The 27410-nt window shown below is 45.9% G+C and overlaps 2 protein-coding genes across 3 annotated transcripts in view; one reads left to right on the forward strand and one right to left on the reverse strand.

The window, feature by feature from the left end:
• The window catches only part of CPAMD8 (C3 and PZP like alpha-2-macroglobulin domain containing 8), a 51952-nt gene extending 33849 nt beyond the window's left edge, over positions 1-18103 (forward strand). For both annotated transcript variants that reach the window (XM_074565732.1, XM_074565733.1), the window contains exons 36-43: positions 2436-2523; positions 7527-7601; positions 8309-8414; positions 8504-8614; positions 9284-9496; positions 9943-10017; positions 15043-15211; positions 15529-18103. In XM_074565732.1, the coding sequence (XP_074421833.1) occupies positions 2436-2523; positions 7527-7601; positions 8309-8414; positions 8504-8614; positions 9284-9496; positions 9943-10017; positions 15043-15211; position 15529 (838 nt within the window). In that variant the 3' untranslated portion in view covers positions 15530-18103. The remainder of the gene's footprint in view (positions 1-2435; positions 2524-7526; positions 7602-8308; positions 8415-8503; positions 8615-9283; positions 9497-9942; positions 10018-15042; positions 15212-15528) is intronic.
• Positions 18104-19438: 1335 nt separating this feature from the next.
• Positions 19439-22691, reverse strand: F2RL3 (F2R like thrombin or trypsin receptor 3). The gene is made up of 2 exons (XM_074565734.1): positions 22557-22691; positions 19439-21599 (listed from the first exon to the last, which is right to left on the reverse strand). Exons 1-2 carry the CDS (start codon positions 22645-22647, stop codon positions 20524-20526), a joined length of 1167 nt encoding a protein of 388 aa, XP_074421835.1. The 5' UTR covers positions 22648-22691; the 3' UTR covers positions 19439-20523.
• Between the last annotated feature and the right edge of the window lie 4719 nt (positions 22692-27410).

Consider the following 27410-nt stretch of genomic DNA (forward strand, 5'->3'; position numbering starts at 1 on the left):
GTGGGTTGTAGGACTGAGTTATTGCATGGACATTCACGAGCCTTGTCTGCTGGCATTAATAATTTTAGTGCTAAGTATATGTCAAATGTACAGAAACAAGAACAAAATTTACAAAGAGGGCGACACCTTAGGTTTTTATTATTAAGTTTCATTATTGCATCTCCAAAACCGGAAGAAGACAAATTGAATGTCGTTTACTTGTATCAGGTGGAAAAAAAAAAGTTCTGGATTATTTTCTAGGTCTTCATAACAGGCCTTCCTTAAAAGCCTCAAAGAGCTATGTAATGTCATATCTTAAGAGTCAATAACTCATATCTTAATCGCGTTGATAGTTTTATAAATATTATTGACTTGACTTTAATGTTTGAGTTGCACGTTCTTCAGTTTTGGATATCAAAAACCTAACAGAAGGTGATTATTGCCATGGTATGAATTTGGAATCTGTGGTAAAGGCACAATATACGCAGATATTTGTTAGTAAGCTCTCCAAAGCTCATTGCTTATCTCCTTATTCTGCATAAAGAAATTTAAAATAATTTTTAAAGATGGCATGATACTAAAGCTCCAGAAGTTTCATTCCTAGCTCTCAAAGCACTTCGCAAGGACATTAGCAGTTCTTGCTTCATTTTATAGACTGGGAAACTTAAGATATTAAGAGAGAACAGCTTGCCTATAGGCAAACAGCAGCAAGAATAGTTTCTGACCTGTATCGATCCACTTACATGTTTTGCTTAAAGTCAGTACTGGGGAGGCAGGCTTATAAAGTCTTGTCAGTCCTTGAAGATGCCAGTAACTAAGGAGGCTGCCCTGCATCAACACAACCTTTCTGGTGTTATTTCTGAAACTTCTGCCCTGGGAATTGCTGGAGCAAAGACAGAAATTTGAGAGGAAGCCCAGTCCAAGGAGATTGATTGCTTGGAAAGAAAACAAAAGCAAATGAAATCTTCCCTTTCCTCCCCTCTTCCTGTAATGATGCTCTTTTAACTCCTTCATCATCTTAGTTAGGCAATGCAAATAGAGGAGAGCATCTAAGGATGACAACTGAAATATTTTGAGCTGGGGCTGTTCTTCAGAATGTAATTGTTTTAAGTGTTGTCATGCTCAGTGATGAAGTCCTTGGGGCACTTTCAAGGAGTTAGAAAACAATATGGGAAATAGAGGGCTGTGATATGGGAAAAATACAGGTAAAGGGATATTATAGGATTTTTTAGGGAGTATGGTGCGTGGACTTAGATGGGGATTAACAAGGCTTGATGTCTCTGGGAGACTGTCAGCCCTGAACTGTCTCACACGGAGCCAACTAGATCAGTCCACGGAGCGTCTCATGCTACTGTGGGCGTATGAGCTTGGCTGTGGCGTTACATCCAGGCTGGCTCTGTGCAGGGCTGCATCAAACTCACACACCCACTGGAGCTTTGGAGGTCTCCATATGGAGGTCTCCAAGTAGCCCTGCAGCAGGCAGTTCAGATCTGGCAAATTTGGTCCTGGAAGCTGTGTACTGTGTTGTCTCAGTGCTGGGCATGAGCTAATAAGCCCTCCTGGGTCCAAGCTCATCATCTTTGTGGTGCGACTAAGCAGCAAACAGGTAAGCTGCCAAGGAGGGATAATTTAGAGCTGACTCTGTGAATGCAGAGAAAAGGAGCATTGTTCTAGAATTAGCAGGAGCTTTGTTGTTGCAGTGTCGACCCTTCTGCCATACTGCAAGAAACAGAAATCTTTCGCAATGGCCCAAATAAACTTTCTCTCCACCTCTTCCTGTGGCTTTTTTCCCCCTTGTGCGCACTTCAGCAGTAATAACTCTGAATTTCAGTGGTTTTTTGGAGTCTTCATTGATATTATAGAGGACAATATAGGCATTGAATTCTTTAACACTACTAACTAGAGAATGAGTTTGCAGACTCACTAGCAAAGATGTTTTTCTCAGTGTCAAGTAGGTGCTGGAGGGAAGTGGCCATTTATGAAACCCTGGGGTTGAATGACTCTGCCTGGTATAGGGAAGGCATTCCTCTTACACCACAATCCATTTACAGTCCTCCACTTGGAAAAGAACAGAAGTTTCTTCTACTCCAAGGGGTTATTTCCTTTTACCCAATGCATTTTCTCAGTGATTAATTGAAAAATAATGCAAGCAGCCCCACAGGAGACTACATCCATCCTTCTGGTTTTCTGCCTCCATTTGCCTGGACATCTCCTACTTCTCTGCCCTCTCTGAGTTGTGCTTATTTTTTGTTGAATAACAGCAGAAAAGAACATTTTGTAAAACTGAGTAGACTGTGGCTTTCAACAAGTCCTTCAAAGAAGCGTAGATCCTTGACATAATTTTCCCTCTGAAGTTTGTTTCAGTTGTTCTCCATCCTGAGTTGTCCATGTACCATTTGTTATCTTGGATCCTGAGTTTGTTTTCATTCTTTCTCTCTTTTTGTTCTCATGGGAAGGTGGCTGCACTCTGGATCTTCTAACATGGCTGTCTTGGAAGTGCCGTTGTTCTCAGGGTTTCGTGCAGATATTGAGAGCCTAGAGCAGGTAAGATGGCATGAGAGGGAAAGGCATGGTCTTGGGCCAGGATCTGGTGCTCTAATTGGCAGGGATTCCCTTTGGGGAGCATAGGAAGCAAATGCCATTGAATGTTAGAGCACTGTCCGAAAAGGTGCAATTAAAATCGGGGGTGCAGGAGATTTCACTTGTCAAAAAATATTTATCTGAGATGAGTAAACACATGTTCTGAGCAAGATTGACAAACGTACCAAACGTGGCCAAATGAAGGTTTATTACTGAGCGCAGTGCGCAGTAATTAAATGAGATCCATTTGGAAATGCTGAAGTGAAAATGTGCTCTAACAGGAGCTGTTTATGGCTTCTTAGTGGGCTGTGTTATCTCCAACATCTGGATTCCATTTCTTTGGAGGCTCTGTGTCTTGGAATTTTTTGCCCTTTCCCCCCCCCCCCCCCCCCCCCTTCTGCGAGAACATCATGTTTATTGCAAGCCAAACTGAGGTGGACAGAATGTGCCTCTTACCCAGCCAGCCCTCTAGGGGAGGTGAACTGCAATCTGCAGCTTTGCTTTAGATTTTGTGGGAGCATCACAGTGTATTCACTGGTGGGTTTTATGCTGCAAATAGAGTTTTTAAGGACTATGTAACTAAAGAGGTGTAAAATCCTTGCATCCTTGAGAACCGGTAAAGAGCAAAAAGTATTTGACTTACAAAAGATCTCTTCTGTTAGTAACTTTGTCATTATTATGCTGGGGGGGGAGGGATTTGAGGAAAGAATTTAAAAGTAGAATCGTAGTGAAGACCAGGCAATTTAATTTGCCATTGTAATTCAACGAAAAGTGCGCGTTGCTTTGTCTTGTCTAGGATTTCACTTGATTTGGCTAACTTCTAACACCATTGCATTTTCTTGGAGAAAATGAGACCAGTATGTTCCTCTTCAGTCCACGTCAAAAGCTGCTGTCAGACGGTCTCCTGGGCTGTCACTGAAGCCAGAGAAACCTGTGTGTTATTTCCCAAGAGGAGAATTGCATCCTTTCAGTATTGGGGAGCTGTGCTGGAGTACTCTTGTAGAGATGTGTGTTGATCAGATCTGAAATTATTCCTGTAAAAAGAAATATCAAAGTTATTTTGTATCTGTTCACTAGCTGCATTTTGAGAATTCTGTTTTCAAATGCATGCATGTAAAATGTTTGGGGTTTTATTTGCCTGTTGTCCTTTGAGTGTGATATTCTCTCTCACGTGCAACAAATGGTGCAACAAACTGAATGTGGCTATTCAGATGAGGCAGGACCACCAGTAGGAGGTCTCCAGTATCCCTGTGGTAACAGAAAGGAGGAAAATTAGGTGAGGGGGCCTGTAGTGGGTTTGCTTACTGTTTTATCTCCTCCTGCTGAAGGTGCTAGAGTGGCAGCCATTGGTACTGCTTTCAAATAAGCTCTTTCATAGTAATTTACATAAATAATGTCAGAAAAAAATATGGATGGAAACTTGGCTTAGGACCAGAGAACTCAAAATGGGACAGGAGGAGAACAACAGGATATCTTTATGGTGTTAAACCCACGGAATGTTTTATCAGCAGAGGGAAAGGACGAGTAAAGGGAAGGAAAGAGTTGAAACAAAGAGTGCAAAGGAGTTTTCATTACAGAAGAGCAGAAAAATTGTTAGGTCAAGTAACAAATCCCTGTACTCATTTTTCCTGAAGTGGGCTAAGAAGGAATTACAGGCATAGGAGTTCCTGTTGTCCAGGCTGTACTGAGTGAACACCTCCTGTACCGGTTTCAGCAGGGGACAAAGTGAAGAGTTTCTAAGCTGTGAGTCCTGAGAAGGTCCCATAAGCTCGTGTGTCACAAGGGACTGCACAGGTTCTGCGAGCTCAGTCCCTGGACTCCTTTCCTTTTCGCCAGGGCAGCTGTGCTCTGCCGTGAGGCTGGTTTGCACGGCTGGGCCAGACAGTAACTGTATTCAGTTACTACTAAAAGGCTGCTACACGCAGCAATCTCTGCCTGTGCTGTGTCTGATGGTTTACACTGAGCTGTGCTCTGGGCGTGTTGTACGTGTTCTAAGTAGAGGAAACACTGAAGACAACCGCGAATATACGATTAACATTAGGATATACACTCTGCAAGGAAACTCTGATTCTGGTTCCCCAATGAACTAGCTGCATGATGTTTCAAAACACTTTTGTTTGCAGCACCTCTTATTCTCTCTTGTCTTCTACCATGTTGCCATAATCCTTGTGCTCTGTGACACCAGCCTGTCTCCGATGTTTGGTTTCTCATGGCTTCAGAAATTCTTCTGTTGCGTTCAGTGCCATCTCGCTGGTACCTTGGCACTGCTAGTTCCTTGAGCAGGTGCTGGTCAGCACTCCTACACCAGAAACAAACACTGGGCACACGGAAACTAGAGCAGAGAAACAGGGAGACTTACCCCCAGTGCTCGTGTCAGATAGATGCGTCAGTGTCTGGGAAGCCTGCCTCAGAAGGATGTCAGGTACTTCACGCCGTACATACTTCTTCAGTGCTTCTCAGATGCAAAAGAGCTGGCTAAAAACCCACCGTTTTCAAAGTTCTTTGGGCAAAAAACTATGTATTGATGCCTTAATTTGGAGAGAGGATTCCCCTCTTGGGACTCAGTACTGGGCAGTCCCTTTCCATAACCAGACAGAATTACTTCCTTTGGGCAGTAGGAGACTTTGCTAAATTGGGAAGGATATTGCATCTTCAAGGGGCAATATTCCCCTTGAAGGGCTGAATTGCACCTTTCTTATTGCAGAAACCCTTTGCATATCTGTAAAGATGAATTGCAGGGACAAAGCTCAAGCATATATTTAGGTAGGCAGTGAAGATGCAGATACAACCCTAATGCGCGGCTATCAAAAGTGTATTGAAATCATGCTGACAAAACCAAAATTCTTCCGCTGAAGACCCAGTATTAGTTTTGTCTCATATTTTGAACGCCACCTTCAGCAGAGCCGAGTCTGGTCATTCCCACTGCTGCCTTTTCTTGTTACCCTGGCCATTTCCCTCCCCTCGTGGTGCGGAGGGGCAGGGCTGTAAATCAGATTTCCTTGTTTGTTGTTTGGCCTCACAAGGCAGCAGTGTGCGCAGAGCGGGCCCACGCGCCGCTCCGGGGCACTGATGGTTAATGAATGCTCTGTTGCAGGGCCAGGGCAGCCCCCCTGGCTCTGCAGTCACAAATCCTTCTAATAATGCCGGGTGTCGACAAGGTCAGGAGGTCACCACAGGCTGGTATATATCAAGCTTCACCAGAAAAATGCAACTTTAGCTGAGCCGAGCATTTCCCGGTGGCGCCAGCCTCTCCAAGCCCTCATAAAAGGACTGTCTGCAGCCATCTACTGCTGAGTAATAACAGCCACCATCAGGCCCCTAAAATTATAAGGACAAATTAAATTGGCCCTTTCCATATTGTGTGGGACTTAAACACATGTTCCTTTGCTTGTTACAGTAATAGCAGGAAGCTGTGTGCAGGCTTTTACAACTAGAAGCACTATGCTGAAGAAATTCACAGTTAAAGCTGTTGGTAGCAGGTTTGGGCAAATTTCAGGAGAAATGCTTTTTGCTTCGTGTCATTCTAATGTGTAATAATAATAATGCTTTGTTCTCCTTTCCACAGAGTTTTCGTTCTAAGATCTCAAAATAACTTAAGAACATTAAAAAAAAAAAAAAAAAAAAAAAAAGGCGGGGGGGACAAGAAAATATCATCCCTGTGTTGCAAAGGGAGTTGTCTGACAGAGAGGTTAAAGTAATAGGACAGTTTGGAGAATAGAATTAAAGTATCTGCTCTGGCCGTTACTTTGCTCCCCAAACTGAGATTCAAACACAAGAGGCCTGTTCCACAGACCACCATCTTCCCCAGCCTCTGGATTAAATGTTTTTCGCGTGACAGATGTATTCTGGATACAATTTATCAAAACATTAATGATTAATCGACTGATCAAGTACATACAGCGTGTCAGTCATTATAATATTGAGATGTTAGTATTCCAAATATGGAAAATCATAGGAGTAACTCTTTTGGAAATCTTAAAATAAAATTTTGTAGAATTATATCAGATGATAGCATTTATGTTTTGGTGGTGATTAGTTAGCATTCTGTAGCAGGGAGATAGTTACTGGATTCTTCGGGGTGGTGCAGTAATTCCATAAACGAGGGCTCTTGCACTTTCCTCTGAAGCCCGTGATCACGAGAGAGCTGCGGGCAGCAGCAGGAGATGAGCTGGAGCATTTTTACATAGGGCTGGGGAAGACCAGGGGCGGTAGCACCCCAGATGTGGGAAGTACTCTTAGATTGTCTTCTGACACTCCTTAGCCATGCGGGTTGTCCCAATAAATAAAAAGCCCAAGAAGAGGGAGTCTGCGGGCCTGGCTGGTACAATGCAAATGACAAATCTCTGGGCCTCAGGGGAGAGAAGATGAGTGGCCTGACCCCGTGCGTTAAAAGGGAGGATGCCTAGGGCTCTTTCAAATGGCTGCTCTTTTCAAATGTAAGGATTAATTTTCCTGGCAGAAGAATGTTCTGGATTTTTCAGCTGGTGGGAGAAGGGGACCTTTAATACCCAGTGCAATCCAGCAGCATAATTCCCTGGCGGCCTGAAGGAGCGTAAATAAGAGACTTTATCGAGTGTTTTGGGGTCTCTGAGGTCTTGCTTGAGCCTTGGTACTGAAAACAACCTGGGAACTATTCAATTAGATGATGGATGATATGTCAGGCATAGTCTGAGGGAGATAAACGCACCAGGGACCAGGAAGAACACTCAGCACTGCGCACCTTGCCAGCGTTCCTCATCAGGTCACAGAAAAGAACAGAGATGGCTTTTTCCTGAGTCGTATGACAGCAGCTGCGTTCCTCTTGGCGTTTCCCCTCTCGCTGAAACGTCCCTTTCCAGCAGAAGAAATCGCTGGGTTTTAGTGTCTGATCAGTTTTCTAAGCAGTCTAAAAATCTTTCTTCTCTAATTTCAAACTGTTTTTTATAAAATGAGATGAAACTAAACCTGGTGATATTTTTTCTCCCCAGTTATTGATGAACAAGCAAATTGGATTAAAACGATATGAAGTGGATGGAAGAAAAGTCCTTTTTTATTTTGATGAGGTAATGACTTTTTCTTATAAATATGTTGCTTTTCAGTGAAAGGCAAATGGCTGGTGCATGAGGCATGGATACAGTCTGCTGGCGTTGGCGGTCCCACGCAGATGAGGATTACCCTGCAGCTTTAATGAGCTGGTTGCTTGAGGCTCTTTTGAGGCGGGTGGGTGTTGTGGTTTTATTTGGAAAAGAAAGCATGATGGAGGCAGGTGATTAGCTTCAGCTGGGCAGATATCACTTAGTTTTTGCCTCAAAATAATCTCACCCTCAGGTACCACTAGCATTGCTAAAAGGATGGAGTATAAATGCAGTCTAATTCCGATCTCAGCACAGACCTGAGCGTGCAAGATGAGCTCTCTCCTGGCTCGGTCATCAGCAGTAAATTGTTAGGGAGTCGCATTAGTGAGCTGGCTGATGACGGGAGTGGTGTTAGGTAAGCCAGAGAATACAGCTGGAGTTTCAGGTTTGCCTTTCTGATGTTGTTGTATGGCAAGTATGTGCTTTAAAGGCCGGCAAAGTATCACGTGTTTTTACTCATCCTGTTTGGCTTTTATTCATTATCTTTGTCTCTATAACTGGTATTGGAGGTGTCTTCATTCTCCCCAGGTGTCCAGCACGGTGTGTTACATATGGGGCACATGCTATGTTTATTTGTCTCTCTCTTCACTTAAAGTGCAATTCTTACAATGAGTCTTTTACATAATTTCATACAGATTCCTAGCCAGTGCATGACCTGTGTAAAGTTTCAAGCTTTCAGAGAGCATATAGTTGGGAAAACAGCTCCTGTTCCTATCAAAGTGTACGATTACTATGAGCCAGGTAGGTGCCCATTTTCCTTTAATTTTTGCCAGCATTAGAGCTCTAGGCATAAGGCTCAGTTGTGACTTCTCTTTCTTGCTGGCCTGCAGCTTTTGAAGCAACTCGTTTCTACAACGTGAGTGAAAACAGTCCCTTGGCTCGGGAGCTGTGTGATGGGCCAACGTGCAATGAGGTGGAAAGCTCGGCTAGCCAATGGGTTGGTAAGTTGCACCAAAGCCAAGCAGATTTTTTTGGAAAATGGAGCCCACAGACATACTTTCCAGGAGTTCAGAACTCAAAATTATATTTAGAGAAATGCTCTGTTTCACAGTATGTATTAGTGGAAGTTTTACAAAGGTCTGTGGGATTGCAGTATTAGACTTCAGACAGCCAGACCAATGTAGTCTGCTCTATGAAAGTGACTATTATGTGCTTCAGAGGCAAGATATAATGTATAATTCTCGAAGAACCTGCACAAAGTGAGATGTGTTAATAAACGTAGAGGTAAAAACTCCTTAAAATGCAATTTGGTTTTCTTTCTCTAAAGTATCTTGCAATAGAGTTGCACAATTAACTGTAAGAAGATCGAACGTTTTCATGCATCAGTGAAAGCAATAACTTTCCTCGGAAACTATATGTTCCTTTCAGTCCTCTATGTCATACAAAATAGTTGCTTTCTCCTGTATCTGCAGTCTGCTGCAATATGATTCTTTCAGAAAGACGACTTTGTTCCCAGAGCTTTTTATTCTACCAAGTTTGTAAATTCCTATGAGAAGTCTTAGGGAATTCAAGATGAAAACTTAGAGAAACAGAAGAAAATTGCCACTCCATCTTCCCCTTCCCCATGCTATGCAAAAATATTGCTTTGGATGTTTTTGTTTACTTTTCAGGCTTTGTTCACTCTGGACCGTGCAATAACATTTTTGGCTGCTTGGAGGATGAGTATTTTGAGCAGTGTATGTGTTCGCGAGACTGTGGCTACGATGGGGAGCCTGTGTGTGGATCAGATGGACAGATTTACACGAACCATTGCCAGATGGAAGTAGCATCGTGCAGGAATAATACAAGGATAGAACAGATGCCCATGCCTCAATGTTCTGCCTGTAGGTTTCATTCAGTTCCCTTTTCTGTTAGGATCTAGTTGCAGAACACTACAAATCCTCATCTAAGCAAATGATAGTTACATACGTGTGGTAGGGAAAAGAGGAGAATTCAAAACTTCCTATGTATTATTTTACTACTCATACTACAGAGGATTAAGTTATAAGAGCAGCTACCTTTCTGCTTAGCTCAGAATAACTGTTTTCTGTGTGAGTGCATTTTAACCAATCAGAATGAGCTTCAGAGCAGATGAGTGATACTGTTTTATCTGAAGTGAATAATCCTAGATAAAAATGACATCCATGAAACGTAACATTCTGTGGAGATTGTGCCTGGCCTTTCAAGACGTGCAGCGTAGTAGCTCAGTGAACTGAGTATGATGCGAACATTTTCTAGATTCATTAACAAATTTTACGACCAGTGCATTTATTTTTCTTCTTATTTATAGCCAAGAATTTGCCAGAAGAAAGGGAGACACACTCCCACACAGCTGAGCAACCCAGTGTTCAACAAACTCCAGCAGGTAATATCATACCTTTGCATTTATCCAAGGTTAAGGCTTATCCTGTCACTGTATAAAAGTATATATGACTCTTACGCACGTTTAAAGAAAGATGCCGAATGTCTTCATGTTTTCTAAATGACAGAACATTCAGAAACCAGAAAAAATGAAGGGATCAAGGAAAATTAAGATGATAGCTGTTCAACAACAGACTAGCTCTTCTAGTCCTTTTCCTTTCAGGCAATCTTGCATGAGACCTGCTCTATTCAGTGCATGTGCAAGATTTAGGCAACTGTTCACAGGAGTGGGCAAGTGGCCCTCCTGTTCTCAGCTTTGGTGTGTGAACAACTCACACTCCGTGATCTTTTCTTCAATGTGAAGCTGGAAATATCACATTTAAAACCAGGCTGATGTAATGTGTTTCAACAAACAACTGAACAGGACATGACAACAGACCGAGCCATTGCAAGAACTAGAATCCAGGAGGATTAACTTTGTCCCTAGCAGTTCTGGGAAAAAATTGAGCTGGCAGTCTTGATTCCATCAGAGCTGCTGTTTGGAATAAAGGGCTTTAGGGAGCAAAAATGTTACGGTCAGTAGATGGAGTAGCCAGGAATTTGGCTGCTCATTTTATTTGGTGCTTATGTTCATACACTTTTTTCCAGGGATCATGTCGAACTTGCTCATGGCTCACAATAAATCTCACCAAGAAGCAGCAGAGGGTCAATAGAATAGTTTGTTTCATGCTGTTTCTAGTAAATAAACTGGACTAGATTTTTCCTGGCTGCTTTCCACTCATTAATTTTCCCCTGGCCTCTAACTCTCCTAAGAAATCGGTAAAACAAGTTAATTCTTCAAGAGAAGACTCTGTGCCTTCTCGTGTCCTTTTTGTGCACCGGAGTTCAGACTAGCATGTGTCCTGCGTGAGAGACACCATCCCGTTCTTTGCCCTTCCTCCGCACTACAGAAATCAGTGGACAGTTCTCTTATTAAGGTGTAAAAGCATGGGGAATATTCCATCGTGGCTGTTTCTGTGGGTCATTCCATCGTAAAGTGGTTAATGTCTCTCCTGTTTTCCCTCCCTTTGTTTCTGGACTTAATGTGAATGTATATATCGGATTTCTGTCTGTTAGAATAACTGAGATGAATGCATGTTGCCTTTTATTCTGTGCAAATGCTATGTACTCAGCATGGAAACTGTGTTTGCAACCTGAACCCTTTAAAGCAGCATTCCCAGACTGCTCTGTAGGGCACTACTGGTATGCAAGGCCATACTAAGTGTTTTGATGCTGGTCTACAAAATGGGACTGCCATTACATTATTTTAAAATAGAAACTTTATAGTAAAAACATGGTTACCTGGGGAAAAAATTGTGGAACTTGATGGTAGTCCACAATCCAAAAATTTTTAGAACAGTGTTTCTGAAATAATGTGCATTAAAGTATTTGTTGAAGAAAAAATAGCCCTCTGGTTTCTGTTCTAAGCAGACAAAAGCAATGTTGGCTCAGAAGGCTATCAATAAGAGCAAAAGTGGAAATTCTGATTTTTGTGTGTGTGTGTGGCATTTTTATACAGATATTAGATTAGCAAATCTGTATGCCGTACGGATGTGTTTGTCGAAGCACAAGCATTTAGAGCTGGCTTTGTTGTAGATCTGCGAGTGTTCAATCTGAGTCTCCTGGAAGGCGGATCCCCTTCTGAACCCAGCTGCGTGAGCAGCCATGGCAGAGTGAGCATTCAGAAATAAAACTGACTAAATCCTGCATCAGGAAAAGCTCCCAGCATGTGATTTTCATTAATCCTCTGGGCTCCTCTCAGGTCAACCACACGGTACATGAATCAAAGTTTAACAAATGAATGAATCCCTCTTTATACACGGGTCTCATTTGGACTCACTGGTTTGTTAGCACTGAAGCATGTGATTGGTTTAAGTCGGCTCAGGTGCTCTGGGTTTCTAGTGAAAGTTCTGATGAGCCATGTCTAAATCTGTGATTTCCTAAAAGGATGCAAAACTCCAGGAGCCAAATCAAGCTTAGGGCACGTTGGTGAAACTGCCTCAGTGTGTTAATCTGCAGGAAATACCACTTTCTCGGAGAACCTCGTGGTGTTTATATTGTCTGAAATCCTTCTGTATTTGCCATATGACTGGTGCGGGCTCGGCTTGGTTTGATTGATGCTTTCGTTGTTAGCGCTTGTCTGTGTTACCCCAGTGATGGAAACAATGAGAGCCAGCTTCCTTCCAGCAAACAGTGGGGAACTTCGTAATGTGTTCGGGCTCACTCTGGCAAACACAGACGTGCAGCGTAGTTCCATATACGCCCCTGAGTTAGCTAGAATAAACGACAGCTTTTGAGTTATGCTATGCAAGGTAAGCGATTGTACATAGATGGTCCTGAAAAATCAGGATGCAGTGCTTCTTGCAGCACCTAGCTATCATCAAAGCATTTTAAAATGCCTTTCAAAAGTCTGCAGCAGATGTCGCAGCAAGTGAGGCAGAGTGGCTGAGGTTTGATCTTAAGACTGTAGCTTTCTTTTGTACCGATGGGTAGATCCTCTTCGCATCTTTAGAAATATTATCTGGACTGAGAGGGAAGTGTGCAGCGGGACAGACTCCGCTGAAACAATTCATGTTGAATCCCCTTCCTCAGCTGTTCTTTCTCACAGGTGAATTACTGAGACCAGGAGGGACGGAACAGGTGTTTGACACGTAGTACGGACCCACCTCTGCCTCTAAGCACTGAAGCTCTGCTAGCATGCTTTCACAGCCCGGTCCTGTCGTATTTGTTTGGACTGAAATCTCCTGGGGCAGGACTTTGGTTGCTCACTGGAGTATCAGTATCTGAAATGCCTCTCTGTGGTTTCCTAAGATCGTTGTCTCACTAGACTACAAAAACACGGGTGGATGTCAGAGCCTCAGGGGTCCTCAGTAGCTCTGATTAACAGCTCTGATGAAGTGGTGCTTTGATTGCTTCCATAGATCATTAATGCTCTTCTGAAATTGCCTAGATCTTCTCTGCCAAAAGTGCTAAACGTATAGCCGCCGATGTTGGAAGACAGTATGTTGATATCACGGTAATGTTGTGATTCCACGTGTATTTGATCGACGTGTGGGGCAGCAGCACTCGGTGGTACCGGTGCTGCTCTGAGGAGGCAGCACTCCCGCATTCGTGCTGCCTGAGCCCCCCAGCCTTCTCCCCACAGCTGGAGCCCTCTTGGTTGTGCAGTTCTGCTCTAGCAGTTAGAAGGGCCAGTAGCTGGAAGAAAATTCTGGGTGGTATTGTGATACTTTTATTTGGGGGGGGGAGGGTGTTATTTTTTAAAAAAATTAAATGCCATCGCCCGTGGCTAGCTGCTAACAGGAACACCAGAGTGAGCTCTGCTTCCAGGTGGAGTCATCTCGCAACACCCCCTGGCAGGCGCATTATTCGCAGCACCGCTGTTCTTTTCGGCTTGGTTGAACTGGCAGTGGGCCATTTTCCCTTTCACCCCATCGGTGTTCAGCAAACATTGGCTGAGGCACAAACATTTGGAGATGGGGGAGTGGTTTGTACGCAACAGGAAACGTCGGCCTTTCGTCTTTGCTTTGATTCCAGTGCTGCATTCCTGGGAAGAGTGAGGTCTGTGATGTTAATTCTGTCCCTGGTGGACAGCAATCATCCATTCATAGAACGAGCTCATGGTCTGGCAGGTTCTCACGTGGAGAAGGCCAAGAAGCAGCGAACACAGAGACTGACTCCGCTTTCAGGCGAGCGTTCCCTCGCCTAGGGCTGAGCCTGTTGCTGGGAGGATGTGGGAGGCAATGGAGAAGAGCCTTCAAATATTTTTATTTCTGGAGAACAAACATTTTCAAAGGCCTTGATGAGCGTTTTCCTTAAATAAAGCCAACTCGGGGCGGAGGGCGGGGGAGAGACTTTTCCTCCCTGCAACAGCTACGTTTCAGTGGTCACTTTGGTTTGGATTAGAGCAGTGTATACACAGAACAAACAGGAAAGATGGAGAGCTGAGCTGCCTTGAGGAACAGTTTAGCAAACGGGGACCTATTGATATTCCTAGAAGTTTTATCTTGCAGTCTTACCCTCTGGACAGTGAGCGATCAGCCAGCGCAGAGAGGCACAGCCTGTTCTGAGTGGGATACGCACTGAGTGACCGACCTGCCCGTGCCTTAGTGTCGACTGGAGCGAATGCAAGGAGGATAAATACATGTTTCTGCCTGCGATGTCTCTGTTCCCATCTTAAACGATGGAAGTTTCTCAGTGGTTTGTGAGGGTGCTGAAGCAGATGTATGTCAGCTACTGCTAGGTCAGGCTGAGGGAGATGTGAGTGGCTTTGATGTAGGGTCCTGGCCTGTTGTGCCAAAATCTTCATTCTTGTTGGGCTGAAAAGAAATCTTGCGCATGTTTTTCATGACGTGCACCAAGTAAACTGCTCCATCGCAGTCTGCCCTCTAGCTTTGTACCTTACTTTTATAAAATGGGGCTTAAAAGAGCACACACGTTACACATCTTTGTATGGATTGGTCTCTCCTTAACTGAGGTACGTGGCTTGGACCAAGTCAAAGGAGAAAGATGTATTTTCAGGGTGCAGAGAAACTCATCTGTGACATCTGGTGTTCCCAAAGATACCTCTTACTTTTATCTCACTATATATCAGGGTGAACTTGTTCCTAACTTAAGCACCTCAGTTAATTAGACGCTTTAAAAGGAGACTTTGAGAATTTTTTTCATATTACATGGCTCTTTTTTCTTTTTTTTCTATGATTCCTTTCATTTTTTTTTTCCAGTGCCCAGGTCTGAGATTCGGAGATTAAAAATTCTGATTTACAGTAGCTTGTCTCCTTGCACGTGAATCTGAGCACACACATGCAGGTCCATTGACGTGTGTAGCCTCATTTAGTTGCATAAGGCACTCATTTGGCCCCTGATTTGCCTCCCTAATTAAAATGTCTTTCTCTTATGTCATTCCCCTTCTCCGTGATGCAATATATGATGCCAAAATGCAGTTTCTTTGGCTAAAGCACGACCTGAGACTCTCTGGTTTCCTTTCCAGCAGAGGAAGGCCCTCCGCTACAGACAGATCTGTCGTACTACTCCTATGAATATGACCCGGACCCCTATGCATCGGAAGCGGATGTTTTTGAGATTGTGGCAGAACTGACAACAGCAAGCACGTTAAAAGAAGTGGACAAGACTCAGGAAGCAGTGACCACAGTAGAATGGTGAGCCGGAGAGCGGGGGATCACAAATCTGGTTTGAGAGTCAATATACACTGTACTAACTCATTTGTTGGGTCAAATGTATTTGGTTCCTCAAAAGGGCCATTCTTACAAGTGAATTCCTAACCTCTTTAGCAAGGAACCACCAGGAACAAGATCTTGCTAGGGTGGCATTTAAAAGTCTTCATGACTCGAACGTCTCCATCCCTCGCAGAATAAAAAGTGACCTTTAAAGCTTTTCTCTGTCCAGCCCCAGTGAAGTTTCACAAAGATACGTAATGAGAAAGTGACTTTTCTTCATTATGTTCTCTTTTCAACAGAAATATATAATTTAAATACAGAGAAGAGGCTCAGAATCAACTCCTGTATGAGTTTGTTCCTACAGACGACCTGCTGCAGAACAGAAACTGAACGATGACTACTTCCTGATGCACTCAGAACTGTAGGCTTTGCTGCCCCATGGCGGGGGATCGGGAGCGCTAAGGGGGACACTCAGCATTATTTTTCTGTCAGTTTTTCTGCCTTTTGTGCATCCTCTTTGGGGTACTTCCAAGGATGAGAGACCAATATGCTGTGCCCTCTAGGTGAGAAAAATAGGGGCTGGAATTCAAACCTATAGACCATTTCCAAGTGTTTTCTCTACTATCAGAATACTGCAAATGCCATTTCCTAGCTACAATTAGAAGCTAAGTCCAGGCCTTGTGCTTAGCTGAACTGCTGTTTGAGGAAAGATGGCTGAGAAGTTTTCTCTCAAAGTATAACAATAAAAATCAGTGTGTTTTGCTAATTATGACATAGCAAGAGGCTGATCGTCTTCTCCAGCCCGTAAGTCTGCTGCACCCACAACAATGTCCCACAAGAGAAGAACTTCCCTGTTGGCTCCGTGTTCAGGGAAGTTCTTGGGAGGTACGTTTTACAGAGAAAAGTGAAATCCACTGTCAGGGCGGAAAGGTTTGGCTGTCCACCAGAGGACTGCAGGCTTCAGACGGGGAAGTTTGCCAGCCAGAGCAGCGGCAAGGGTTAGGTGGGTGAGCCCTCTTCACGTTGCACTATATGCCGACGGGGGCTGCTTGCAGCCTTCCCAGCCCCTCTCCTCCCCGTGACCCTGGCATGAAAGTAAAGCTGACCCAACGCACGGTCCTTTTAAATGCTTGCCTGACTTCACCAGTCACTTTTATTCTGCTCCCGGTAGGATTCCCCATGCGATGGTTGTTCTGGATATGGTAATCTATGCGTGGGCCCTGGGTCTGCTGGCCAGTACAGATCACTGGTGTCAGAGTGGACGCCCTTAGACTGACCTGCCCCAAGCAATGCGGCAAAACTAAAACCAAAAGCTTTGTGTTTCCAAAAGTGTAGGAGCCAAGATTTTTTTTGTTTCCCTTCCTGCCTGGAGCAGCATTGTTCTCTTTGGAGGAGTTACATGCAATTGCCTGTTGCAAAATAGTATTAATATTTTATCTTCCCAATTCTATTGTTACCAGGACCCAGAGTGGGATGGAAACCCCTTTTGAGGGTGTTTATTAGTGAATGGAAACAGGAAAAAGCCCAGTTCCATTCATTTTCAGGGCTTGTTTACACAGGAACTATAACAAGAATGTATCCCAGCATTAGACATTGCATTCCAGAATAAAGGCAACTTTATTCCAGAAAAATGTCCACATGGGGACGAACCAGGAGGTATCCCAGAAGTTGGGCATATGTAGTTTCCAGTCTTTTTTTGTCTGGGACCAGATATTTGCAGAATGTAGTTGACATGATGAAGGTCTGGGTCTTAAAGTTCCCAGGGATTTCAGAACCGCTTTGTTGGCGCGTTTCCAAGCCTTTCTTCGTGGCCACGCTGAGCTATCCTCGCAGGATCCTGACGTGGCTGCTGCCTCTATGTATCCACTGCCTCTCGGCAGAGGGTTTTGCCACGTCTCTTCAGTGTGCATGAACAGACCGTGTCCTCACTGTGTCCGCACAGCACGGCAGAAGCACTGGCGGCTGCATTCCTGTCTGGCAGGTAAATAAATGCCTTTAAACTAAATTCCATCTCCTGTAAGCGACTGGCCCGGCAGCCACTGGCTATTGTGTACACACGCAGGACTGAGTCAATATTTATCCCCTGGGTAAATAGCAGACCTAGTGTGAGCTGCAGCAAGAGTTGTTTCTTTTTTCTTTTCTAAATATCAAAGCTGCACAATACAAACCCTGCTGTTTGCTGGTTCCAGCCTCAGCTGTTTAATGCTTTGAGTCTGGGAGAACGAGACATTCAGTCACCCTGATAATGTCTGTGTGACTGGCTTCCCACAGAAGATGGGTCCTATGCTCTGGATTCTTCAGTCTCTTGTCCTCTGTCCCTTTCTGGCCTTAGTTTCCTTGTCTCGTCCATTGTATGCTTCTGGATAGATATTTGAAGTAATTTTACATTGCTTGGTCCTCTCATAGATCCTTGGGCAGTCCAACAGCATCACCGCTGGGGACAAGGAGATGAAGGGAGGGAGTTCCAGCCAAGTATCAAACCTGACTTTCTTCACTTTCCTCAGGCTCTGGTGCATGTAATGTACTAATTTAAGATGCAGACACCTCCCCATTGCTGCCAGCTAAATAATTCCCCCTGGTAGTGCCAGCCCATCAATCAGGGCCTTGTTCTGTGGGGTCTCTGTGAAGAAGAAAAGCCAGAGAGACCCAGACCCTCAGAAGGCAAAGGCAGAGCAGCCTTAGCGTCCTCGATCAGAGGCGGTTAGAGCAGGACAGCGCGTGTGGGGTCGTGTGCCAGGGTTTCAGGCTGCACCTCGAGTGCTTCTTCACAGAAGCTTCTCTGGCACTTTCAGGGAAATCACTAGTCCATCTGCTCTTGGCAGCCTCTGCCTCCCCCCAGTCTTGCCACACTAAACTAGCTCCTTTCTGTAGTTTAAAAAAAAAAAAAAAAAAGTCATTTTATTTAAGGATTTGAATAAAAGAACCTGCAATTACACAGTTGTGGTTGCCTTTTCTCCCCCATCACAGGAGTAAAGGAGCAGGTCTGTCTCTCTGTCCACAGCTTTCCCCTCTCCCAGATTTGTTGTTCACATTTCTCATAATCGCAGTTAATTCTTATCCAGGAAGAAAATTTTCCTAGATTATTTTCCTTCCATTCTTCAAAATCCTACTTGGAATACAGAAAGTCTTTAGGACGCGGTCCGTGAGAACCACTGGACACAGCATGGCCGCATTGGACTCAGCGTTATTCATAGGCTTTGCCCAGTTCTGACTCTGAAGTTGTCGGTCACGCTCCCCGACAGCACAAGGACAACTCAGCACTGAAAACTCAGGCTCCAGCTTCGTGAAGACCAGCTAATCAGAGTTTGGACAGAGTGGGTGGATTGATTATGATTTTATTTTTTTCTCACGAAGGAAGACACCAACTCGGTGGTGGAAAGCCAGCAAGGACAGCAGGCCTGCTGCTGCTTTGGGCTTTGACTTGTTTCTGGCTTAGAGGCGTTCGCCTCCCTCTGTCAGAGAGATCTTCTCCTTCCCTTTTTCTCATGGTCCCTCACTGCAAAAGGAGAAAAGTGCCAGTGGGTTTGTAAGACGCAGAGACTCCTACTTACATCAAGTTGTGTTACTGAATAGCTGCAGCAGTGCTAGTTATCAGTGATTTTTGCTTGCAATCCTTTCAATGAAATTAATATTTATATATTTGTAACTGTACGTTACGCAGAGTAATCATTACCATGGTATTTATTTTAAAGCAATAGTTCCCTTGTTCTTTCTTGTCCAAGTGTTTGGTCTCGCCTCTTCTGCTTCTTAATCAGCCTCAGTAGAAAACAAATACCAGGATGTTCATCTTGCTGGAAGACCATCGTTGAAACAGCAGCACTTGCTCTGCTGATGTCGACTATTGACATGTAATGCACAATAACCTGGTTTTCACTATCGTGAATAGATGATCTATTTAGAAAACCTCAGCCCCGTTTGCAGTTGGGGTTTGGGTTTGGGTTTTGTTGGTTGGTTTTGTGAGGGGTTTTTTTGTTGTTTTTTAGTAGGTGCTATGTGTGAGTGAGTGGCAATAGCCCTGGCTGCAGCAGGTCTCCTTGTGCTCAGGAGCTGGCGCATCCCCCGCGCGTGCGGTGCTGCACCCATAGGAGACAAGCTCTAGTTTTTCACCTGCGTTTCGCCCCCGCACACATATGTACACGCAAACAGCTCTAGGACCGTTTTTGTTTTGTTCACACAAATCTTAGCAAGTCTGAGTCCAGAAAAGGTTTTGGTTTAGATTCTGATAAATATTTTATTAAAAACTGATTTTAAGACAATTTTGTCTGCCTCTTCTTATTGTTCACATTGTAGGCTGCAAGTTTGTTTGATCGTAGTTATGGTGAGGACAGAAGTTGTGTCCGTACCAGTAAAACCAAAGAATTCAGGAACTCTGAGGAGGTTTATCACTCATTTTCGACCTTGCTGCTCTTGAGATATGCCCTAGTTGTGTCTGGGAGATGAGCTGGCTGCATTTTGTCAAATTTGCAACAGGTTTGGTCGCTTGTTTCATAGGAGACAGCTCTTGATTGTGTGTGACATTACACCAAAGAAGTGCGGAGTTCTAGAGCGAGGGTTTTCTCAATTCCTTTAATATTTCCCTTCAAAAGACATAATATTTTTTTAAAATCCATTACTACAGTCTTTGTCCTAAAGAAATTATGGATGCCAAGGGTCATTTGCAAAAATAGGGATTAGCGAATGGGATTTTTACAGTTGTTACCAACAACGGGCTGACATTAATTACTGTGCTGTTGCTTACTAATCAAGCCAAGAATGTGTTTGCTAGAGAAGCCAGTGCTCTGTGTTCTCTTGACAGAACCTTTGAGTCCAGGGGAATACCTTTCACAGAGGCATCTCCTAGTACTTTTGAAACGTTTAGAAATGTGGTTCTGCAAGTGCCTGTTCTTTTTCAGTTTTAGGTGAAGGGAATATGCGTTCAAGGACAGCAAGCAAGTCAGTAGCAGCGAAGGAGATAGAACACAAATAGCAATCAGTCTGCAAAAACCGCATTAGGAAAACCAGACCTAGGTCTATTGGCAAAGAGCATCCCTGGCAATGTGTGACCAGCATGCGGTGTCCCAGTAACAGATCTGTACGTGCTCAGCACTCCACATCTTGGCTGGACTCCACGCCTCTCGAGGAATCCTGTGCTCCAGGTTTATTCAGTTTTAGCTGTACAGACAGGAGAAAGGACTCGTGTCCTGGAAAATACTGCTCGCTGCTCTGGATGAAGCCTGTGAGATCCCAGTGTCGTCTTCATCTCATCCCCAGTGTATGTTGTGGGTGCCTTGGGAGCAGGGAGCTGGGGTGGAGGCTTACACCAGTGAATCTTTGGAACTTTTTTGTGGGAGTGTTTCCTTGGAGGTTTTTAGCGATGTGGTGTTTTGTTTTCTGTGACTGAAGAATCTCCTTCTCACCTTATCCCGGAAATCTTCCGAAACGTAGTAGTAGACGAAGGGATCGGCGCAGCTGTTGAAGGTGCTGATGGCCAGGCTCACCATGTAGCCGATATACAGGTTGCCGTACAGCTTGGACTTGTAGCTGGAGTAATGAATGAGGAGGAGAACGTTGCTGGGGGTGTAGAAGGCCACCAGTGTGAACACCACGAGAGCTGTGAGCTTCATAGAGTAGGAGTAGCGCTTCCCGCTGCGCAGGAGGGCTCGCAGTACTGAACAGTAGCTGAACAGCATCACCACCAGAGGAGCGAGGAACGCGCAGGCGATCAGGCAGATGAAGTAGTAGAAGTAATACCTGTCATCCTCGTGCCTGGGGACGACGTCGTGGCAGATAGTGATGTCTGCTCTGTACAGGGGGTACGACTGCTGCTGCAGGGTTAGGGGCAGGGTGAGGACGGCAGCGCAGAGCCAGATGGCCGTGCAGGTGCAGGCAGCGAAGGTCGGCGTGCGGAAAGAACGCGAGAAGAAAGGATGCACCACGGCCAGATACCGGTCGACGCTGATGCACGTGAGCAGCAGCACTGAGCAGTACATGTTCCCGTAGAAGAAAGCGGTGGTCAGCCGGCACAGGCCTTCCCCAAAGGGCCAGTTGTTCCCCAGGAAATAGTAGAAAATCTTGAAGGGCAGCACCAATATGAGCAGCAGGTCTGCTGCGGCCAAGTTCATCAGAAAGACAGTGGAGGTCAGCTTCTCAGTCCTGGTGGCCAGGACCCACAGGGCCAGCCCGTTTGAAGGCAGCCCCACCAGGAAGACGAGGGTGTAGAGGCAGGGGATGAGCCGCACAGTGACCACGCTGCCCAGCTGAGCACGTGTGGCCTCGTGTATCAACAGGTACGTGACGTTGTTTATGGTTGCCTTTTCCCCAGGGATGGCTCGGGGACATGGTGTGATCTCTGGTGTCGTCACCTGCTCGTCGGTGATGTTCTGGGAGTAATCTGCCAAATAAATGCAGTCTGTTAACCTGCTGTTTGTGCAGTTCCCCTTGTGCTTTGCAGAGCAGGCTGCATATGCAACACCCCAAACACTGAGGTTTGCATTTTACGTCGGGGTCCCTAGAAATGGGAGTATTCTATAAAATGCTGTTGTGTGACAGGCAGAAAAAGCTGGCTGGCAGAATTAGGTGCACAGGAGTAACCATCAGCAACCTTACTGAAAACGTACACAATCCCTGTCGTGTGGCTTCCCACAGCTCACAAATGATCGCTGTGTGGTACAACTGGGGGAACTGGGGAGCCAGAGTGCCAAGCCTCTGCCCAGCTTTCAAAAGAACCCGAAGATCTGGGGCCACTCCAGGGTAAAGTTGTGGCTGCGGGAGTCTAAATTTTACCTAAAGATTTTGGTTTCAGGGGCTCTCTCCTCTAATTTTTCTTCCTCTTTCTAGTTTTTTCCACCCCAATTTCTTTCTGGGACGTATCACCTTCTGTCACCTCCTGCTTCAACTCAAGTATGCGTGAATCTCAATGAGAGTGAGCTCCCATGGGATCACAGACTCACCGAACGTCGGGGTGGGAAGGGCCCTCTGGAGATCGTCTCCTCCAGCCCCTGCCAGAGCAGGGTCACCCAGAGCAGGTGGCACAGGAACGCGTCCAGGGGGGTTGGAATGTCTCCAGAGATGGAGACTCCACCACCTCTCTGGGCAGCCTGTGCCAGGGCTCTGCCGCCCTCAAAGGAAGGAAGTTTTTCCTCATGTTGAGATGGAATTTCCCATGTCCCAGTTTGTGCCCGTTGCCCCTTGTCCTGTCACCACTGGGAAGAGCCTGACCCCATCCTTTAAAAAATAGCTTTAAAAAAATGGATAGCTTTTGAAAATGAGTTTTCAGGGATCTTAAAAAGGTACGAAGTATCCAGTACTTTAAGAAGAAGCAATTTTTCACCCAAAGACACGCACTCACCATCGTAGTCTGAAGATGCCAGGCAGAGTCCCCAAAAGGCGCAGCACAGCACAAGCCTGTGTGCCAGCCGTCCCTTCCCGAGGGTCTCCATCCTGCTGCGGGATCCACGAGCGTGCTGCTGTGCTCAGCGCTGTGTGGGAAACGCAGGATTAGTGACCCGGCTTACGCATTTCCTCCTGCTGCTCCTTAACTCACGGAAGCACCAGGCTCAGCCCGAGAAGGATGAGGCGTATGGGGGCTGTCACGACATGCACGAGTGCGCGTTGCCCAAGTGGAGACTTAGCTCCTGTGTCAGACACCGGACGGGGAGGGACACACGTATCCAGATCCAGTGTATATTGGGGACGTACCTCATCATCAGAGCTAGACGATGGCTCCAGTGACTTACTTGGGCCTCCTTCCTGCTCCAGAATGTTCCTGGAAATAACAAATGTGGTCAGATTTGATGCTATTTGAATTTGGTTTAGTATGTAAACTGAACTTCTGACCTCCTGTGTCAAGCATCCTTCCACCCAAGAGAGACCCAAGTGGCTCTGTAAGAGATGCGAGGTTTTCCCCCATGCCCTGATTCAAAGCGCTTCCTGGTAGCGCAAATTGAGAAGATTATCAGCCCCTCACAGAAAAATAAATGAAGTGCTGGAGAGCTGCAGATGCAGAGGAACGTCCCCAGCCCCCAGGGATTGCACGGGGCTCTTGCAGCCTCATCTTGTGGCAGTTAGGGGTTTTTAGCATCTGCCTCGCAGCCCCCAGATCAGGCTGGCCTTGTCAGGGTTCTCGTGTTGCTTTATTTGCTCCTGCTCCCTGGCTAGGCAGGGGACAAAGCTCCTGAACCTTCCTCCTTGTCCTTACTGCAGAGGCTGGTTAGAAGTCCTGTGGGTTGGAGCTATTTGCATTTCAAAGAATGATCGCTTGCACCAGCCTGGGGTGCCATAACATAGAAAGGAGAAGTGGGAAGGTCTCAGGCCTTGACGAAGACGCTGGAGACGCTGTGCTTCCGCTGATAAACTACCAGGAAGAGGGAGAGCAGCTCCATCCAGCAGGAAAGCGGCCTGACAAGGGTGCGCAGGAAGACTCTGCTGTTGAGCAGATAACGGTGGATTTCAATTGCTCTTGCCCAAGAAGAGCTGTGTTTTTCCAGAGATGTGCAGTCTCCACCCCGTAAACCCCCAAGAGGGTTGAGCACACTTAGCTAATAGCTTGGAGCCACGGCGTGCTGCTGCCACAAACCTGCTGGCTGTATGGAGAAGACAACTCACATCACTTTGTAAGAGGGATCCTTCGCTGGCAGACGTTACCTGAGCCTTTAAGACCATTTGCTGCTTGGTCCCCCCTTCTCTAACTCCTTGAGAGTTCCGTGCTCTGCTGGGAATGTCCCCAATCCATCACCAGTGGAGGAGCCCGAGCTTGCCCCTTCCCCGTGGTAGGCAAGTGGGGCAGGAGGCCACAGCTTGAGAGGTTGTTGGGCTTTAGGCTTGTGCTCTCCAGTCCCCTGCCTGGCTCTGCGAGGGCGTACAGACAGAAGCTGGAGTCCGGGCAGTAGGAACTGTAAATTTGGTTTGGCAACCTGAGGAGTGGCTCATTTCTTTCTCCTCGGCTTATGAATGGCCTCTTCTGTGAAGGTTGCAAAGCTGAGCCTGGCTGCTGTTTGATGAGATTCTTCTATTCCAAGGAGAAAATGATCCTATTTCCTTTGCTTTCACCATATTCCCACATCCTTGTGCCGAGCGTGTCGAGAGGTGGAGTTCCACTGGCAGGGACAGGGAAGACGCAATGTTAGATGTTTTGCTTTTGTGATTCTCTCAGGATTTATGAACCATTACAGAATGACTCATGTGGCCACATATTTTCCATGCCTCAGCCAGGATCCTTTCCATGGTCTGTATGCAAAAAATTAGACATAATCAGGTTCAGATAGTGTGCAAATCGCAGCCCTGCTTCCTATGGCCAGGTCTCTGGAGTGGAGCAGAGAGAGGTTACTCATTGCTATATCCTTCATTTTTCAGATGCTGTGTGATCTTTAGTGACTGCTTTAGATGCAGAACAGCTTGCTTCAAAATTCTAGTGCCAGAGGTTTGTCACGGCTTGTTAACATCTCTTTAAGTCGTGTGATCCCTGCCCTCTGGGGTAACAATTTGGTTTTAAAGTAATTCGTTGTGCAATAGATCATCTCCTGGGAGAAGGTGCTCTTTTAGTCCATGGCTCTGAACCCAACAGATGTAATGCTGGAAAACAGGCGGGGGATTCTGAAGCTCGGAGGGAGGGTACAAACACCACCTGGCCTATCCTGTACATCTTTAAGGCTTGGAAGAGCAAACTGTGGTAGGAAAATAACGGGCCTTCTAGGTGATCTTTGAGGTCCCTTCCAACCCAAACCATTCCATGATTCTATGATTCTTCTCTGCTCCAGCAGCTTCAGAGAGTTCCTCAGCTCCAAGCCAGCAGGTGTGAAGACAGAACTCTTCGTGCAGCTGCGACCTGCCCCGGGCTGAGCTCGCGTCTGCGATGCAGACAGGAGAGGCGGCTGACCACCGAGGCAGCAGCTCAGCCTTCGTGCCAGCAGCACCATGCATTCCCACCAGTGTCAGCACAACCTCACGTTTTCCGTGAAGGCAACGCTGGTCCTGCCTTTCCCAGCCGGTGGGTGTGCGAGCGTCTGAGCCTTCTCAGAACCAGAAGGCAGAGAAAATGTCTGCTGACTATTGAAAAAGAAACGATGGTCCTTTGAACCAGGAACCCCCCGTGCCAGCCCCCCAGAGTGTCTTGGCAGGCTCCCCATGTAGAAGACGACTCCGTGCTTTGGGTGCTCCTCCTGACTTTGCCATCACACCAGCTCTCTCTTCGCCAGGTCTCGTACCATCGCCCTGAGACTCTCCACAGCCCCAGGGGATCTCCCTGCCCCTCTCCTGCTTGTTCCACAGTTCTGTTCCCCCGCGATCCCACCCGACCTTTTCCCTTGGTTATGCCACCTTTTGTGCTCGCCGTCTCCTCGCCGCCGGTAAGCCTTATGCTGGTGGAATACTTCTGGGGAGACAGGTTTTTTTCAGAGCTACTCTTCTGCTTGCTTGCGGTTTTCACCTCAGAGTGTAGGAAGTCCACATGAAGCCATTTTTCAGGCCTATTTGAAGTTTAGTATTAGCATCACTACAAGTCGCTAGATGTTCTGGAATAGCTTCTTTTGGTCCTTTATGAGCAAGATAATGACACCGGGTAAGGGCTACCTCGCCTGATACAGACAACTCCCTCCCTTTTCAGCACCGGGTCTCAGATGGTTCTTTTTGGATTCATGCTTTAGCACGGATACGGTTTAGAACTGCTAGGCTTTAATTTAGACTTTAATTTTGATGAGTGGAAGGTAGAGCGTACCTCTAGTTTCATTAAGGTTGAGTGGGTTAGTTCTAATCCAGAGGAATGGCTTAAGCATGAAGAAAAAACTCATTTCACGCTTACACACTTGTAGATAAAGTCAGAAGTACTTCTAGTACTCTAGACTATCTCTCAGGGGTTCGCAGCTGCATCTTTCTCTCTGTGCATCACTGTGATACGGAAACATGTAAAAAAAAAATAAAAAATCCTGAAATATTAAATACTGAAGTCAGGTACTCCCTTTAGCGATTCTTAATTTAATTTAGAAAAACCATTTGTCTTAATCCAGGACACCATTAACTCTTATTCCATCCTGCAAACCTGAAAGGTATTTTGAAGGTGTCTGTCTGTCTGTCGTTGCCAAAGCCGTCCGCGTGCTGAGATCCCCGCCTGCTCCCGGGTGATGTCAGCCCTGGCTGTCCCTCCCCTTGAGCGCAGGGAACGTCCGTTTTGTGAGAAGTCCAAGATCTCTGCGAGAAGACCCGTGTGAAGTGGACTGTGTCCTCCGAGACACCACTACCGTCATTTTAATGAAATAATTCCATGCAATTTATGCATCAGAGGATTGTTATGAGGAGAACAACAGTTTGTTTCCCTGTGAGCAAGTAACACGCTGCGCAGAAAGCAGAGTTGCCTTTTGTTATGGCAACGGAAGTGTTGAGAATGATGTAAAGGAAACTCCTATCAGATCTGGGTCGCATCGCTGCAGCTTAATTTGCAAAATCTACACATTCATTTGTTGTGCGGAGCTCACAGGCAACGCAGTTAAACATGTTATTACCCAGGAATTTGGGGAGGCCGAGGGAAAGCGGGTGGAGGGTTGTTTTCATGGTTGCAGTTGTATCTTCTTAACCTGGAGCAGATGTGCTTATAGATTTCCGAACTGGGATCAGTCCCTTTTCTTCAGCGTCCGTTGTGTTTAGTGTGCGAGTACTTGGGGACCAGGCCTGGGCCATATTTTTGCGCCGCACCTCTCGTGGCAAAGGTGCCGCTAGAAATAAACCGAGCTGCAAAAAGCCAGGCTTTGCTGGCACTATACAACGCTAATTCTTTTGCCATTTATCTGTGTGTGGAGCAACTCTGCCACCCCCTGGGCTGCCGTGCTCTCCTCCAGCCCCAGGCCTGCGCGCCGAGACCTCCCTGCAGTGCACACCTAAGCACGGAGCCACAGGCACCATCTTCCCCCACGGGATCTCCTCCTGCACGGCCCTTGCAGGAAACTTATTTCCCTTTGATGTTAGCCAGCGTGCTCACTGTGCCGTGACTCCTCCTCGGCGCGGGCAGGGCTGAAGAGGTGCTGCCTGCTGGCCCCCCATCTAAGCCACAGATCCCGCAGCCTGCCCTGCAACTGCTTAAAGGGAAGTTCATCCGACTTTTCAATTGCATTTCTCTACTATTTAACATTCAGTTTCAGGTGCAAGACAATCAGTTCTGGGGATTGTCGGAAAGTTTAAATTCATTTAAAAGAAATTTAAAACAGTGAGAGCTGCA

Source organism: Larus michahellis, chromosome 23 (assembly GCF_964199755.1).
Source record: "Larus michahellis chromosome 23, bLarMic1.1, whole genome shotgun sequence".
Classification (NCBI taxonomy): domain Eukaryota; kingdom Metazoa; phylum Chordata; class Aves; order Charadriiformes; family Laridae; genus Larus; species Larus michahellis.